Source organism: Aulonocara stuartgranti (genome assembly GCF_965226115.1).
Source record: "Aulonocara stuartgranti genome assembly, chromosome: 1".
NCBI lineage: Eukaryota > Metazoa > Chordata > Actinopteri > Cichliformes > Cichlidae > Aulonocara > Aulonocara stuartgranti.
In genome coordinates this window covers 12,933,149-12,948,914 of record NC_138939.1, presented here as the reverse complement: position 1 = coordinate 12,948,914, position 15,766 = coordinate 12,933,149, and the positions used below count along the sequence as shown (strand labels likewise).

General features: G+C 40.9%; 1 protein-coding gene across 2 annotated transcripts in view; it reads left to right on the top strand.

Moving 5' to 3' along the window:
• The window catches only part of LOC309702357 (talin-2), a 100,100-nt gene that overhangs the window by 76,628 nt on the left and 7,706 nt on the right, over positions 1-15,766 (top strand). For both annotated transcript variants that reach the window (XM_082527051.1, XM_082527052.1), the window contains exons 34-54: positions 39-128; positions 228-350; positions 457-600; positions 1,422-1,583; positions 1,687-1,827; positions 1,940-2,121; positions 3,304-3,436; positions 4,008-4,109; positions 4,682-4,852; positions 6,800-6,946; positions 8,708-8,809; positions 9,381-9,500; positions 10,031-10,177; positions 10,928-11,094; positions 11,801-11,984; positions 12,158-12,283; positions 13,455-13,571; positions 13,805-13,990; positions 14,285-14,392; positions 14,584-14,689; positions 15,313-15,437. In XM_082527051.1, the coding sequence (XP_082383177.1) occupies positions 39-128; positions 228-350; positions 457-600; positions 1,422-1,583; positions 1,687-1,827; positions 1,940-2,121; positions 3,304-3,436; positions 4,008-4,109; positions 4,682-4,852; positions 6,800-6,946; positions 8,708-8,809; positions 9,381-9,500; positions 10,031-10,177; positions 10,928-11,094; positions 11,801-11,984; positions 12,158-12,283; positions 13,455-13,571; positions 13,805-13,990; positions 14,285-14,392; positions 14,584-14,689; positions 15,313-15,437 (2,883 nt within the window). The remainder of the gene's footprint in view (positions 1-38; positions 129-227; positions 351-456; positions 601-1,421; positions 1,584-1,686; positions 1,828-1,939; positions 2,122-3,303; positions 3,437-4,007; positions 4,110-4,681; positions 4,853-6,799; positions 6,947-8,707; positions 8,810-9,380; positions 9,501-10,030; positions 10,178-10,927; positions 11,095-11,800; positions 11,985-12,157; positions 12,284-13,454; positions 13,572-13,804; positions 13,991-14,284; positions 14,393-14,583; positions 14,690-15,312; positions 15,438-15,766) is intronic.

Below are 15,766 nucleotides of genomic sequence, written 5' to 3'. Positions count from 1 at the left end.
CCTCTCAAACTTCTTTAAAACCTTTATTCATCTCCCAGGCTGTCAGAGGAATGCTTGACAACCCTAATGAACCGGTCAGTGACCTCTCCTACTTTGACTGTATCGAGAGTGTGATGGAGAACTCGAAGGTAGGCTTTTGACTAAAGCAGACAGACACAAAGCACACGGCACACTTCCAATTAGGCATCTTAAGCGTACCATTTCTTCTCTGCCGACTCTCTGTTCAGGTCCTGGGAGAGTCTATGGCTGGCATTTCTCAGAACTGCAAAACCGGGGATGTGTCTGCATTTGGCGACTGTGTGGGATCAGCGTCTAAAGCCCTGTGTGGCCTCACTGAAGCCGCAGGACAGGTACAGAGTGTTAGAACAACGATTGTCACGCTCCCTGGGCAAATAAAGAAACAGCAGTCGGGGTGATTATGGGGAATGCTGTTTGATGAGTGTTATTTTTCCACAGGCTTCTTACTTGGTGGGTGTGTCAGACCCTAACAGTCAGGCGGGACACCAGGGTTTGGTGGATCCCATACAGTTTGCTAAAGCCAACCAAGCAATCCAGATGGCCTGTCAGAATCTTGTTGACCCAGAAAGCAGCCCCTCCCAGGTATATCCACTGTTCTGCTCATATACAACCAAAGCCAGTTAATTATATAAAAGTGTAATATACAGTGCCAACATAGCACTGTGGTTACGCTGTTCTGCAGAGATGTTATAGTATGATTCATTATCAGACCAGTGTGTTGGACTGATATGTGTTCAGAATAGCATTTCTAGAAAACAGAATTATTGAAGCAGACGGTTATCCGTTTGCTCAGAATTGCTTAATATTCTGTGCAGAAGCATCCAACTGTTTGGTAGCCAGATGCTTTCCCTGCAGATCTGGAAGTCTAATATTAATATTTGCTCTATTATTGCCTTTATTTCCATCAACAACTGTCTGCGTTGAAGATTAACATCTTTTTGTCTAATTATGCAACTTCTTAAGCACTCTCACATAAGTCACATTTCAGCTCATCGGTCTATACCAGAGATTTTAATGAAAATCTTTTATTAGTAAATGATTTTTAGTTCAAATAAATGGAAATGGCACAAAACTGCATACATACCACATGGGCGTCTGCAGGGAGTTCCTGAGTCAATTCCCTGCTAACCAGACCTTAACTGCATTCTCCTACTTTCTTTCATCTCATTTCTTCTTATCTCTGCGGCGACTGTCTGATGAAGCCAAAAGTTCCAGAAAACGTTCAAAACAAAAATAATAAGACTGTACATTTGCTGTACATTTGGGCCTCTTATATCAAATCTAGTATTTCCAGTAGTCAGCTTTGATCTGATCTATCGCTACAGATACTGTCCTGAATTTATGTTGTAAGATTGCCCATGCCTGCAGTATCACTGACAATTGACCATTTTACTGTTTTACAGGTTCTCTCAGCAGCCACCATCGTTGCTAAGCACACCTCGGCATTGTGCAATGCCTGTCGTCTCGCTTCTTCTAAGACAACCAATCCTGTTGCCAAGAGGCACTTTGTGCAGTCTGCCAAGGAGGTTGCCAACAGCACTGCCAACTTGGTCAAAACAATTAAGGTATGTTTCTATCTTGTCAAAAGTTTGATAACTTTAATACAGTCAGTTTTAATGCTATTTGTTTCATGCACCCTTTTTAAAATTCCATTCTCTCACTTTCCAGGCTTTAGATGGTGATTTCTCAGAGGAAAACAGGAACAGGTGTCGAGTCGCCACGGCTCCACTAATTGAAGCTGTTGAAAACTTGACAACATTTGCTTCCAACCCAGAGTTTGCCAGCGTGCCCGCTAAAATCAGCACTGAGGTGTGGCTCTGTTAACATTAGTGCAGGACTGTTGTGCGTTTTTACAGTTTACCGGTTGAAGAAAAATTTGGAAAATTATGCAAAATTTAGATTGAGTTTGTTTTTTCTTTAGGGCTCTGCAGCACAGGAGCCCATCCTCCAGTCGGCACGGTCTATGCTTGATAGCTCCACCCATCTGCTCAAAACCGCACGCTCATTGGTTATCAACCCAAAAGACCCGCCCACGTGGTCCGTCCTGGCCGGTCATTCTCGTACTGTCTCCGACTCCATCAAGAGTCTCATCACAGCCATCCGGTTAGATAACAATGATTCAGTGAGACTTGCAAAAGACAAACTACAGCAGGAGTGTTTATGCAAAGGTTTAAGGAACACTTTGACATTTTGGGTGATAGGTACATTCACTTTGTTGCTGATGGTTAGGTGAGGAGATCAATACTGCTCATGTCTGTTAGATAAATATGAAGTTGGTGCCATCATCTGTTCAGATTTAGGTTTGAAAATGGGCAAACAGCTAGGGCAGCAGAATTTAAACAAAAACAAAATAATATCATGATTTGGCAGGGATTGTGAAACCCTTTCAACCCAGGAAGACTCCAAATCACCAGTTTAATAATTTATCGCACTTCAACACCACTGTAGTCTATTTCCGTGCAGTGATGAATTGTGCGTAACACAGTTTGTGCTCCCTTTTTATCTGCTTGTATTGCTGTATAAAGCACCTTGAGAGGGGGCAGCCAAAAGCTGTAACCTGGGGTTACGTACACTTGTGTTTTGTGCAGCTCACATTTTTAATCTCCTCTTTCACACAGTTTTGTACCTGACCTTGATCAGAACAAAACTGATGCCCATGAGAGGCTAATTCCCTGAGACCAAACACACTGAATGTTAAGGTTCTCATTCGTCTCAGAACATCTGCACATTAGCATTCATGCGTAGCCGGCTTAGCGTCGCTTTCAGTTCTGATGCCCTTATCGCCCGTCTTCCTTTTTAGACTGCAAATTCAGTACTGGGAGTGTAATAGAATTCAGTGATATATTTCAGGCCAAAGAATACACATAGCATCCTGCAGCAGCCGGGCTCATAACTTTGTCAGCCTCATTAAGCACAGAGACGAGGTTTTATTTTAGTCTTACTTTTGGTGTGCCACCGTGCATGGAAATGGATGTTTAACGAACTTAATCTGCCCATGAGGCCGGAGCCACAGACAAATCAAAGGCTTCAAAGCTAATTTTGCTGCCTGGCTTGATCTCCCTATGCAGAGACGAGACCCTACAGGCCACAGTTTGGCAGATGTGACCTGAGCATCAATGAGACGAGGAAGCCAGTAGAGAAAGGGGGAGGGGGGGGGGATAGAAATCCTGCAATGTGTCTGTGTTTTAATAATTCCAATGTTAACATTTCTTCTTCTGGTCTTTTCCTTTCTTCATTACTCATTTTTGTCTTTCTGGTTCCCTTTTTCTCCTCTCCTGTTTGCAGGGACAAGGCCCCAGGCCAGCGGGAGTGCGATTCGTCAATTGATAACATCAACAAATGTATCCGGGACATTGAGCAGGCCTCTCTGGCCGCTGTCAGCCAGAACTTACCCAGCAGAGACGACATCTCACTGGAGGTAAGCGGCCATCGGAAGATGGCTCCGAATCTTTGCAGACACAAACTTTGTCTGTGTTTTCATTTGTTTTTTTGTTACTTGCGTAGATATTAATCTGCTCCTTTTGCCTTTTCTTTTTTCCCACTTCCACTTTTCCCACTTTTTTGTATGCTAAATCTGTCGGTTTTGAGTCTATTTTTAGTGGTATTAATGAGGTTTTCTGTCCTTGTCCTTCTCTCAGACCATTCAAGAGAGACTAGGGATTATTTCTTTCTTTTCCTTTTGTGTCTTTGAGTGTAACAAAACATTTGAATGGCAGTAGTTCTTCTTGCAGTAGTCCTTCAGCACAGTATGGGCAGAATGTGAGTCTTATGTTTAACACCCTGACACTGGCTTTAATGGGGAAGTTTTGGCACCTGCTAAATAATAAAAAGTTTAAGCTCGCATATTAAAAGTCAGAGTAGCTCAGGGCAGTTATCCTTCTGTTATGTTTCCTGCTTTTTAGCAGGTCCCAGCTGCCTTCTTTGAATGCACCTCTGTCTCCCATAAAAAGCAACACAAAAACCAATTTCTTTTTATTTCCTCTCTTCAGGCACTACAAGAGCAACTGACGTCCACCGTGCAGGAAATTGGCCACTTAATTGACCCCGTTTCCACTGCTGCCAGGGGCGAAGCTTCCCAACTAGGACACAAGGTATATAGGGCAGTGCCTTAATTATTATTATACTGCAACTGTGGAGCAACAAAGTTGTCTTTGTCAGCAGCAGGATTCAGTGGCAGGAGTGTTGCCTATATGTTTAGGTTAGCTGTGGGCTGTTATAATTATCTCAGCATTATCTATCATTAAATAATAGTGATTTTTGAAACAAAAAGTTGATGCATTGTTCAAGCAGCAGGGTTAGTTTGACTTTTATATGAGTAAACTTTCACCTCCCACTAGAATGCTCTGTGTCACTGTCCATCTTTGCAAACTTATCAGCATTTCTTCACGTGTTGTAAAGAAGATTATTACTGCAACATATTCCTTTTTTATTCTGTCTGCACACCAAATAGTCTGCTTAATGGCCTGAAATTGTGCCCAGTAAGTGAAATGTATAAAAGGTTTAACACTTATATGACCGTACCATTTTGAAATAATTTGAGAAGCTGCTCATTTTCTGAAACCGTGCTTCTTCACGTGTGAATGTGACACTTAGCACTTCAGCCTACATATCGCTGACTCGTGCTGTTTCTCTGGACTCATTAAAAACTTTTCTTTTACCTCAGGTGACTCAGTTGGCTGGCTACTTTGAGCCACTGATCAAGGCCTCCGTGGGTGTGGCGTCCAAGCTGAAGGACCACCAGCAGCAGATGACTTTCCTGGACCAAACAAAGACGCTGGCTGAGTCGGCTCTGCAAATGCTCTATGCTGCCAAAGAGGGTGGAGGAAACCCAAAGGCACGACCATTTTATGCTTTATGCACCTTGTTTAAAGTGCTCCTTCGCTTCCTTTACACATATTGGAAAATGATCTCCATCATTAAGTTTTCCAGTGCATCAACAAGTATAATTAACTGTATTTATTGCACACTTATGATACACAATGATGTGTCAAAAGGGTGGAGCAAAGGGTGTCACCATTTAGGCCTTTTTAACTCCTCCCAAACAACGGGAGCAAAAGAGTATCACACATGCGTGACGAGGGAGAGACGGGCCTGTGTGCCACCACAGTTTTAATCAGTTGATCAAAATACGATTAAAGTGGAGACTTTCAGCTTTAATTAAAAGGGTTTTACAAAATTTCTGCATTAACCATTTTGGAATTACAGATATTTGGTGGAAAAAACAAAATAAGTAAATAATCCCAGAAGAAATAATAATCTGCTAAATTCTTTAAAATAATGAATGCACACTGACCAGCTCGGCAGCACAAAAAGGTCTGATTACAGAATTATTTCCATGGTTAAGTAAAACAGTTTCACGGCATCTAACCAATTCTTGAACACTTGGTAAGCACATAATTGTCTTCAAAAACTGTAATGAATGGAAATAAAGAGGGTTTACAATAAAGTGCAAACCACTGGTTACACTCAGAGACAAGATTTTGTATATCTCTAAATAAAAAAGAAAAATCTTTGGACAGATGAAACCAAATGGAGGAAAGAAACAAACTGTTATGTCAGTAACATCTGTTCCCTGAAGGGGTTGAAGAAGATATAACACATATAGGATGAGATATAACACTTCCTGGTTGAAGACACTTCTGTTCACGCCATTAATGCAAACGATATGTGACATATGTGAGGCCCTGCCTGCATATAATACACCCTTATCATCACAGTCATCCCTCAGTTTTGATAGCCGCTCTTCACCGAGCCCAGCTGCACAATGGCGGTGTATCTAATTCCTCTCCTTCAGGGAACAGAAGTTGAGGACAGAACAGTTTGTACCCTTTCAGGCAATTCACTCTGTACACACATAGTATCAAATATATATACATCTCACAAAGCAGCTGCTGAACCAGAGTCAGACCACCATCATCCGACTGCAGGGTAGATCCAGCCGAGAGGACACAATGAACCACTGACGGGACTGCCAGGTCCAAATGATAGAACCAAACAAAAGTGTGCAGTGATGATCAAGTAACTGCAGCACAAACATCATTCACAGGAATACCTGTAAAAAGACCCCATGAGGATGCCATTCCTCTGGTGCAATGTGCTTTCACACTTTGAGGAAAAAAGAGAGTCCCTTTGTACCATATGCCAGGGAGATGGACTCCATAATCCGGTAGGAGAGCCTCTGTTTAGACGGAGATCTACCTCTGGATGGATTAACTAAGCAGACCAACAATTCATCACACTGAGTATCGTCAATATAGGTAGGAAACACTGCACCAGACATAGAGAATACAGCCTACTCTGCTCCTCAGATGGAAAAGTGGGGTGACAAAAGCTCAGATTCATAGAGCTATAAGTTGTAGGAATAACCTCAGGTAAAAACGCAGTATTTGGCCATAATATGATGGGCAAATGGCGCTCGCCTCATGCTAGTCCACATCCAACAAATCTCATGATCCAAAGCATACCACATTATCTGTCAAACACGCTAGAGGCGATGTTATGACATGGACATGCATGGGTACTAGTATGTCATGGCTGCTAGTGTTTATAGTGTACAGAGCTATACTCTCTGCTCAGATTCAGCCAAACGCTGCAGAAGTGACTCGATTTCAGTGCAAATGGATAATGTTCCAAATACATATTGCAAAAACCTAAATGTTACTAAAGGCAAATAAATCCTGATATCCTGATATATGGGTTAGTTTGACAAGGTCATTTTTAAACCTCTGAAAATGGGGGTGCGTGTATTTCACATGTGCTTGTGCTATGTCACATTTCACAGGCATCCCATACCCATGATGCTATAGCAGAGGCAGCTCAGCTCATGAAGGAGGCGGTTGATGACATCATGGTGACACTTAATGAAGCTGCCAGTGAGGTGGGAATGGTGGGAGGAATGGTGGAGTCGATCGCAGATGCCATGGCCAAGGTGAGTGCAGCCGGTTACAGTGTGTCGTCATTTGGATCAGAAGCCACAGAATAACATCTACACCAATTTAAAGATATGTTTAGAGTTTTATTTGGTTAAATTAATTGCACTCTCTGGTTCATAAATAACAGACATTACTGCAGCTCTAAAAAAACAAACAAACCTCCACCTTTAAGCTCTTTGTCCGCATCAGCGATTGTCTGCTTTTCACCATCATCTATTTCAGCTCATCACCAACTATGTGGTGATTGACAGCTCTATTCTGTCTTCATTTGTGTTGCAAGACAGCATGGCTGCTAGTCAGATAATACATCATCCAACATTATCTTACAATGAGCAAAACCACCTGCTGTCCACCCTGTTCCCAACATCCAAAACAGGCATGGAAAATTAAACATAGACTAAAAACTAAAAATGCAGCAACTTGATATTTTATTCCACAGTTAGTCCATTTTAGTATGAATTTTTAAACCTGCGTAGTGGGAAACATCCTGTTTTGAAAGATTTCCCACCTACGGAAGCCAGAATGCTATAAAGAAACTGAGTGTGTGGTAAATGGATTAAAAGTTAATAGCCATAACAGAAGTTGTCTTATGGAAGCAAATGTTACAGAGCAATCAGCATCTAATTAAAGTTTTATTCTTTTCTTGTGTTCATTTGACCCATGACTTCCCGTTGCTCTGTGTAACATCTTGATTACAACCATAATGTTTCCAAGGCGTCATTTAAAAGTCACTGATTAACATATTAATACAAATCACGAGCAACTGAAGCAAAGGAACATTGACTGTGAACGCAGCCATTCTTACTCGGAGTCAGATAATTTGACCTATCTTTCCAATTAACAGTGAAACTATTGGCTTGAAAACCAAGAAAAAGCCTTTTATCTCGAGTACAGGCAGCAGCTAGCATCAGCTAATTATATTTCTCCTTACCGTGCTGAGTGAGGAGCATTGCAAAGGTGAAGAAGCGTCTCAGGAGTGTGGCTTCACCAGAGGGAACAGCATCTTTGCATCAACTTTGTGTGGCATGTCATGAATAATTTATGAAAATGGTTCATTTTTAGTACATGTTGAGCATGCAGGTGCGTGTTTTGTCTGCGTGTCAGTCAGTGCAGTTGATTAAATGGGGATAATCCTCCCCAATAATCCCATTGGCGTAATGGTCACCCTCCATTGTGGTTTTTAGCAGCGGCGATTTAAACAGCTTTTCTGATTAACTTTGAGTCACCTAGTCGAGGCTGCAGATTTTAACGTATTATTTCTATCAGCAGGAGGTGCAAACATCATGCACTTGCAGTATTATGCTATCTTGCAGTACCAGCATGTTTTTCTGGAATCTCTTTTGTCTTCTCTGCCTTTTCCGTGATATTACAAGTAGTCTAATTTGGCAGAAATGCTAGAAACGTATAATGTTTGAACTGCAAGCTGATGATCAAATGTTTTTGGGGTTGATGCGGTTTTAAAGCTGTAATTACAGAGTGCATAATTCATAATGAGTGTTTATCATTCATACAGAGGGTTTCCCTGAATAGAAAGCTGCATTAATGTCGGTTTGCTGATGCCTGCACACCTGACAAAATTGGTATAATTGAAGGGTAGATTAGATGTAACGTGCCATTACAAGTTAAAGAGCTGAAAAATTGATTTCCTTCACGTTTGAAGATGTTTGTTCCTTTCGCGAAGGACAAACCGATCGTGCCTAAAATGAAAAAATGCAGTGGCAATTTAACTGTGTGTTGATGTGTGTGTTTTTCCTTAGCTGGATGAAGGTACACCACCCGAACCTGAGGGCTCATTTGTGGATTACCAGACCAGTATGGTGAAATACTCTAAAGCCATTGCTGTCACTGCTCAGGAAATGGTAAGCTCTCAAAATAACTCTTAAGATTTTTGTTCCTGAAGTACACCTGTGACCTACGACTGGGTTATTGTTGATTATAAACGAAATACTTTGATTTACATGTCAATTCTGAAATCAAGCTTTTTTCTGATAATCCACAGTTTGATGTTGTAGTTTATCAGCCATCTGCGGTTAGTAGAAATTGTCCTGTCGTGTGGTCCTAATTCTCCATCTTTGTGAGATGACTAGTCGGTTAAATCGAAGCGAATCAAGCTCATTTATAAAAGAAAAATTGATTTTGACTTCACAGCATTTCATAGCGTAGTTAGTAAGTGAGACAGACTTAATGATTTTATCTACCTGGGAGAATCCAAAGATCTGATTAAAATTATTTATCCACCTGCAGTCCCTCGTTTATTTTAATGTTCTCCATTTGTCACATCTCTACTTTCGTCCTCTCATTTGATCACTTTGGTAACCTTGTGATCATAGCCTTGATTTTACTATGAGTTAATGATTTTTGATAGTTTGTTGAAGAAAAGTTAATCTGGGTTTTTTTAGTGCCGAATTTCTTTTTCCCTCCATTTATCAGATGACCAAATCAGTGACTTGTCCAGATGAGCTGGGAGCCCTGGCATCACAGGTGACTGTGGACTACAGCCAGCTCGCTGTTCAGGGACGACTGGCTGCTCACACAGCTGAACCAGAGGAGGTGAGGAGGACTCTGAAAACAGTTTTTACTTACAAAAGAGCTCTGCTCCTTCAATATGGGAATTTTCTTTTTGTGACCTTTAGGCTGCTGTGGATTTAAAGAGAACCTAATGTGCTCTTCCTTATTTTCTGTTATTCATATATAAATATATTTACTGTAGGTGAATTTTCATCAAAACTCTAGTTTCAGGCTTCTCTAAACACTCTGTTATGTTTTTGTTTTTTTTCTTGGCTGTGTGCATTGTGAACACAGAAGCTCCATCCACCTGCTCAATTCTTATTTACAAAGGGCAGCCAGTCAGATGAAAGTTGGCTTGAAGGGCAGGGGAATGGAGCAAAAAAAGCTTGTTTCAAACAATACATGAACTGAGGGGCTGAACCATGACCTGTATAATCATGCAAAGCTTCTCTAGTCCAGGAACATAAATGTGGCATTTTTTCATACATACATACTTTTTTTTTAAACTATTATTTTAATAATAATAAAAAAAAAAAACTCCTTTATGTTCTTGCTTTGGTTTGTGTTTGTAGATTGGTTTCCAGATCAAAACCCGAGTGCAGGACCTTGGTCACGGCTGCATCTTTCTGGTACAAAAGGCCGGAGCTCTGCAGATCACCCCGTCTGACAGTTTTACTAAGCGGGAGCTCATTGATTGTGCCCGTGCAGTCACAGAGAAGGTATTGTTCTGTCAATAAAATGGGACCGCCTTATTTAATTAAAAACACACTGTGCTTTTTTAAATTTTGTTCCGGTTTTGTTACAATAGTTCTGCCCACTACTGATCTTAGTTCCCCCATCCATTAACCCAAACCCATCGGGCTAATTGTTGTCGATTGTTTGTTTGCTTCATCTTTAGGCTGCAGATATTTCTGCTTGGCCGAGTATGTTCCGCTCTGAACTCTGTGTTGTTCTTTCATTGAATGTTAGAGTAAAATTGTTTTTAGCGATGTAGTTCACATGAAGTGATTCGGCTCTGGTGGGTTTTATCTGTGTGTGGTTTAATTATAGGATTCCAAAGCATGTATAATGTATATGTATTATACACATCATACTTTTCTTATCAAGTTTTCTCTTGTCTGAGCTTTTCACAGCTGTTATTTCTAATAATTCAAGCGTGCCAGTGTTTTTAATACCACTTACACATAAGAAGGAAATACTTCAAAAACATCACACATACTTATTTCAGTGACTTAGCACATTGCAACGTACTGACATTTTTTCCCCTCTTGCTCTTCTCTGTTTTGACCAGTAAAAATATACTTTACTCAAACTGAGCCAAAAGTAACACTACTTTGCTGCAAACTGCCAAAGTTGTTTGTCCTTATTAATGTGCATCATAAAATTTACCAACCTATCCTAGATGGGCGAAAAAAGCCTTCATCTGAGCATCCTCACCTGTGTGGTTAATGGTCTGCTCACGTCCCCAGGTGTCTTTGGTGCTTTCAGCCCTCCAGGCAGGCAATAAGGGCACTCAGGCTTGCATTACAGCAGCCACTGCTGTATCTGGGATCATTGCTGATCTGGATACCACAATAATGTTTGCGTCCGCCGGCACACTCAACGCAGAGAACGAAGAGTCCTTTGCCGACCACAGGTTAGTGCTTGAAACGCACCCAGTGGTGCAAGACATTTCTACAAGACCCAACAGGAGTCTAAAATCCACCCTGTTGTTATCTTTCATCCCAGACTGACAGAGTGACATATTACCTGCTGAACGGGGAGGAAATCTCTGCTGATAGAAACAATAAATTATCCTAAGGCTTTGAAAAATGCACAGAGTGACACTTCTCTTATTGTCCTGCTCTCACACTTGTCCGCTCTAAGGCAGCACTTCCGCCGTTAAATACTAGTGCGTGAAGAAAAATACAGCAAAACAAGTAGAGAATAGACGTGTTCCATTACTTAATTATCATTGTAGTTCCTTACAGATGGTTGTTTGTGACGTTTCACTGTATCTCACTGAAGAATCTTTGAAGTGTAGATAAGCAGTCTCGGGACACGATGAAAGAAAACAGAATCACTTAATCTCCGAGCATAGCTCACACAGCTACCTCAGAATAATAGAAGAAACTCTGCAGCTGCTATAATCTCTTTTGTCAATTTTAGGAAAAGAATAACTGACATGACTTGTTATATAACCTTAGCAATCCTCCTAATGTTTGCACAAGCTTTCATGAAGAAATGCCTTTAATATTAAAAGAGATGTGCAGCAATATGTATGTCCTTTTCACAGCAGTTCTCACACAGTTGATTTTTTATGTCTTTTTCCCCCTTGTTTAATCTTTCCTTTTCTGTTTCAGGGAAAACATTTTGAAGACTGCTAAAGCTCTGGTTGAGGACACAAAGATGCTGGTGTCCGGCGCAGCTTCCGGTCAGGAGAAGTTGGCACAGGCTGCTCAGTCTTCTGCCAAGACCATTACCCAGCTCACAGATGTGGTCAAATTGGGTGCTGCCAGCATTGGCTCTGATGACCCTGAGACACAGGTTGACCATTATTGTGTTTGTAATCCTCTCATTTCTGTTTGTCCTTTGTCCAGTGTGCCTGTTTAATAGGAGGAATTATGGAATTATGAACTGCGACTGGCAATAACCTTTCAGTGTTTCTGCTTTCCTGGACTGCGCAGTGATTAGTCAGTGTCTTTCTGTCCTTTCTCTAGGTGGTGCTGATAAATGCTGTCAAAGATGTGGCCAAGGCATTGGGTGAGCTCATTAGTGCCACCAAGTGTGCCGCTGGCAAGGCAGCCGATGATCCATCTATGTACCAACTAAAGAGCGCTGCGAAGGTGAGGAGATCAGTCTGCAAGTGCTGAAACTGTCATCTAATTTAACATCCTCCAGTGGGCTCGAATATAGAAATCTGGATATTGGAATTTTCTTTATTTTACTCAACAAAAACAATCAGAGATCTATTTGATTTTTGTTGGTTTCTCTTATGTTCATATTTTCTGATTATACTAATGGAAAACTGAAACTGACATCAGTTTAAATTGATGACAATAATTCCACCGTCCTACATCCTGTATGCGCAGACATCCTCCCCTTACTCAGGCCGAGTCATTAATCAGTAAAATCACCCACAATAGTTAAACTGGAGACTTGGTAATGGAAATTGTCAGGCTGTTCGGGATAGCAGGAAGCGTCTAATACTTCTAACCAAGATGATTATGCTTAGTGCTTTGCTCCGGCACACATGCGCTGTAAATTTTCAGAGTCACGGCTCATAACTCACCGATGACACTGTCGACTGCTCATTATCACCTCAACCTGTAAAGCCTGGGAAAAAAAAAGTCAGTTCTCAGTCAGCAACACCACAGAGTGTCATGAAGTCTCTCTGAAGATCACAACATGCCTCACATACAATTTTAGGACCGGAGGTGGGGTGGTGGGGGGGTTAACTCTGACAAATCAGTCTTTCCTTTATGGGGCTTGTGTGCCCCCTATCTTTCAGTATGGTGCATTACAGCTGATTTTAACTGGATGTGTTCTGTTTTTATGTCCTCTCATTGTTCCAACATAAGTGTGAAATTACGGAGCTATAGAAATGTCATCTGAATTAAATTAGTTCAAACTATAAATGAAGACACGATGAGCCAAGGAAATATATATATTTAAAAAAGTGTGTCACCCATATATGATGATCGTCAGGGCTGTGTCCACCAGTGTAGTGAAATATCTTGATTGGGGATGTGTTTATATGCTCAATTACTTACAAAATAAACAGTCCTAGACGTTTTTTGGTTTTTTTTTTAAAAATAAATTACAACTACATATACATTTATTACAAAAACACAACCAAATACTGAACCTCCTCGTTGGTAATATTATCATAGTAATAAGACTGTTGTCTTAAATATTCCATAATGTCAGTCATTTGCGGTTTGTTCTGTTGTCCTTCCTCTATTTCTAATTCAGAGCTTGGATGTGGCTGAACACGATGTTCTCTGTTTTCTCCAGGTGATGGTGACAAATGTGACATCCCTGCTGAAGACGGTCAAAGCTGTGGAAGACGAAGCTACTCGCGGTACCAGAGCGCTTGAGGCTACAATCGAGTGCATTAAACAGGAAATGTCGGTAAGGACGAGTCGAGAGGCTAAGCTTGTGAACGTTAGTTAGCAGTATGGTGGCATCACACATTTCAGAAAGGGGACTGATCAGTTTGGAAGTGTGATGAGTAATATTTTTGTAATTATTGAAAATGTCGCATGAGTGACAAAGTAAACATCTTTCGTTTTTTTTTTTCCACAGTTAGGAGTTATTGATTTGAATATTCCCTGAATTAAGTTTGTGATCTGAAATGTCCACAGGTGTTTCAATCCAGGGATGCTCCCAACAAGACAACCACACCTGAGGAGTTTATTCGCATGACTAAAGGAATCACCATGGCAACTGCTAAAGCGGTGGCTGCAGGGAACTCTGGCCGACAGGAGGACATCATCCATACTGCCAACGTCAGCCGCAAAGCCATGTCAGACATGCTCACTACCTGCAAGGTGCTCTATTGCCACAAACAAGTCATGCATGTCTAAATTTGATTTATTGTGGTACTTCCAAAATGTTGCAAAAAAAAAAGAAAATGTGTCCATCTACCCATTATTTCCCACTTATCTGAATTTGGTTGTGGTAGCAAAGGCTAAGCAGGGTATTCCATCTTTAAGGCTGAGCCCAGCATCATCAGCATCAATCGTTTTTGCCACTACAAATGCAAACCAAAAACTGAAATTAGAATTCTGACCCACAAATGTCATCCCCACACAAATTTATAAGTGTGTGTTTGTGTCTTTCAGCAAGCAGCCTACCATCCCGAGGTCAGTGAGGAGGTGAAGAACAGAGCACTGATGTTCGGAGCAGAGTGTACAACTGCTTACATTGACCTACTGGAACATGTACTGCTGGTAGGTTGAATACTGCACCAGCAAGTCTGTAAAAATAAAAGACTTGTACAAACGCTAATCTCATTATTTGATACTTTAAGCATCTTTAATATAAGCATCCACCATTGCAACACTATTTATGTATCTATATATAAAAAATAATAAGGAAAAGTTTCTTTTAAGTTTACACTGTTGCACCCATGTGTTTGTAGGTCCTGCAGAAGCCTACTGCAGAGCAGAAGCAGCATCTGGCAGCTTGTTCCAAGCGAGTAGCCGGAGCAGTAACAGAGCTCATCCAGACTGCTGAGGCCATGAAAGGTAATGCACACAGTGCATCACCACATGTTACACAAGGAGTCCTTTTGAGATGTCATGCAATAAACCCAAATACATATGAGTAAAGCTTTTATTTACTTTCTAATAAAGATCCCAACAAATATTATATTGCTATTAATAGTAGAATGTATTTTTAAAAAGCTCATGTAACAGAAAAAAATATTTATTTACTCAAACATTTGGTAATATTCCTGTCCTCCTTCTCTTGCTACAGATGGAGGTAAGTTAGGGCCGTTTTCTGTTCTGTGCCAGTTGCGAGCTCTTAAATAATTTCTCTCCTCAGCACTAACATCGATTTTATTTAATCTCATCAAATCCAGCTGCTCTCAGGCTTCTCAGTTACATCCATCTGCTCTATCCATCATGCTTTCTTTTATGTTCCATTACTCTGTCTCCATCGCAGTGAATGATGGTTTGTTGTCAACTATGCATGGGATGTGAAGATACATGGCACACTTTCCTGTGTGTGGTCACGGTGTACTTGTTTTCTTTGGATCACAGCGTGAAGCATGTTCGGTCAAAACACTGCTTTGTGAAGCATTAATAAAATCCTGTTTGCAAATTCAAATCTTATTCATGAATATGGGTGTGCTTGCCTGCCTCAGGTTCAGAGTGGGTGGATCCCGAGGATCCAACAGTGATCGCAGAGACGGAGCTGCTCGGAGCAGCGGCGTCCATCGAAGCAGCAGCTAAGAAGCTCGAGCAACTCAAACCCAGAGCCAAGCCAAAGGTGGGTGACTGTATGGTGAATAAATGAGGAGAGAGGTGAAGGAGATAATCGTGTCAACATAATGTTAAAGAGAAAGACAACCTGTCAAAAGGCCTTTTTCCATTTTATTTACAGTTTAAAGCTTTCTAAGATATTGTTTCTGTCAGCAGTCTCTGGAAATAAAGAAGAAATATTCATCATGAAGCTCATAAAAGTCTTTCATCATGATAGATGATGTGCGGATAGAAATACTCTGTTACAAGAAAATGTCCTGACTTGAAAATTTAAAGAATGAATGGAAAATCATTCCTAAACAATCCATTTACTAATGGCTATAGGTGATGTTTATA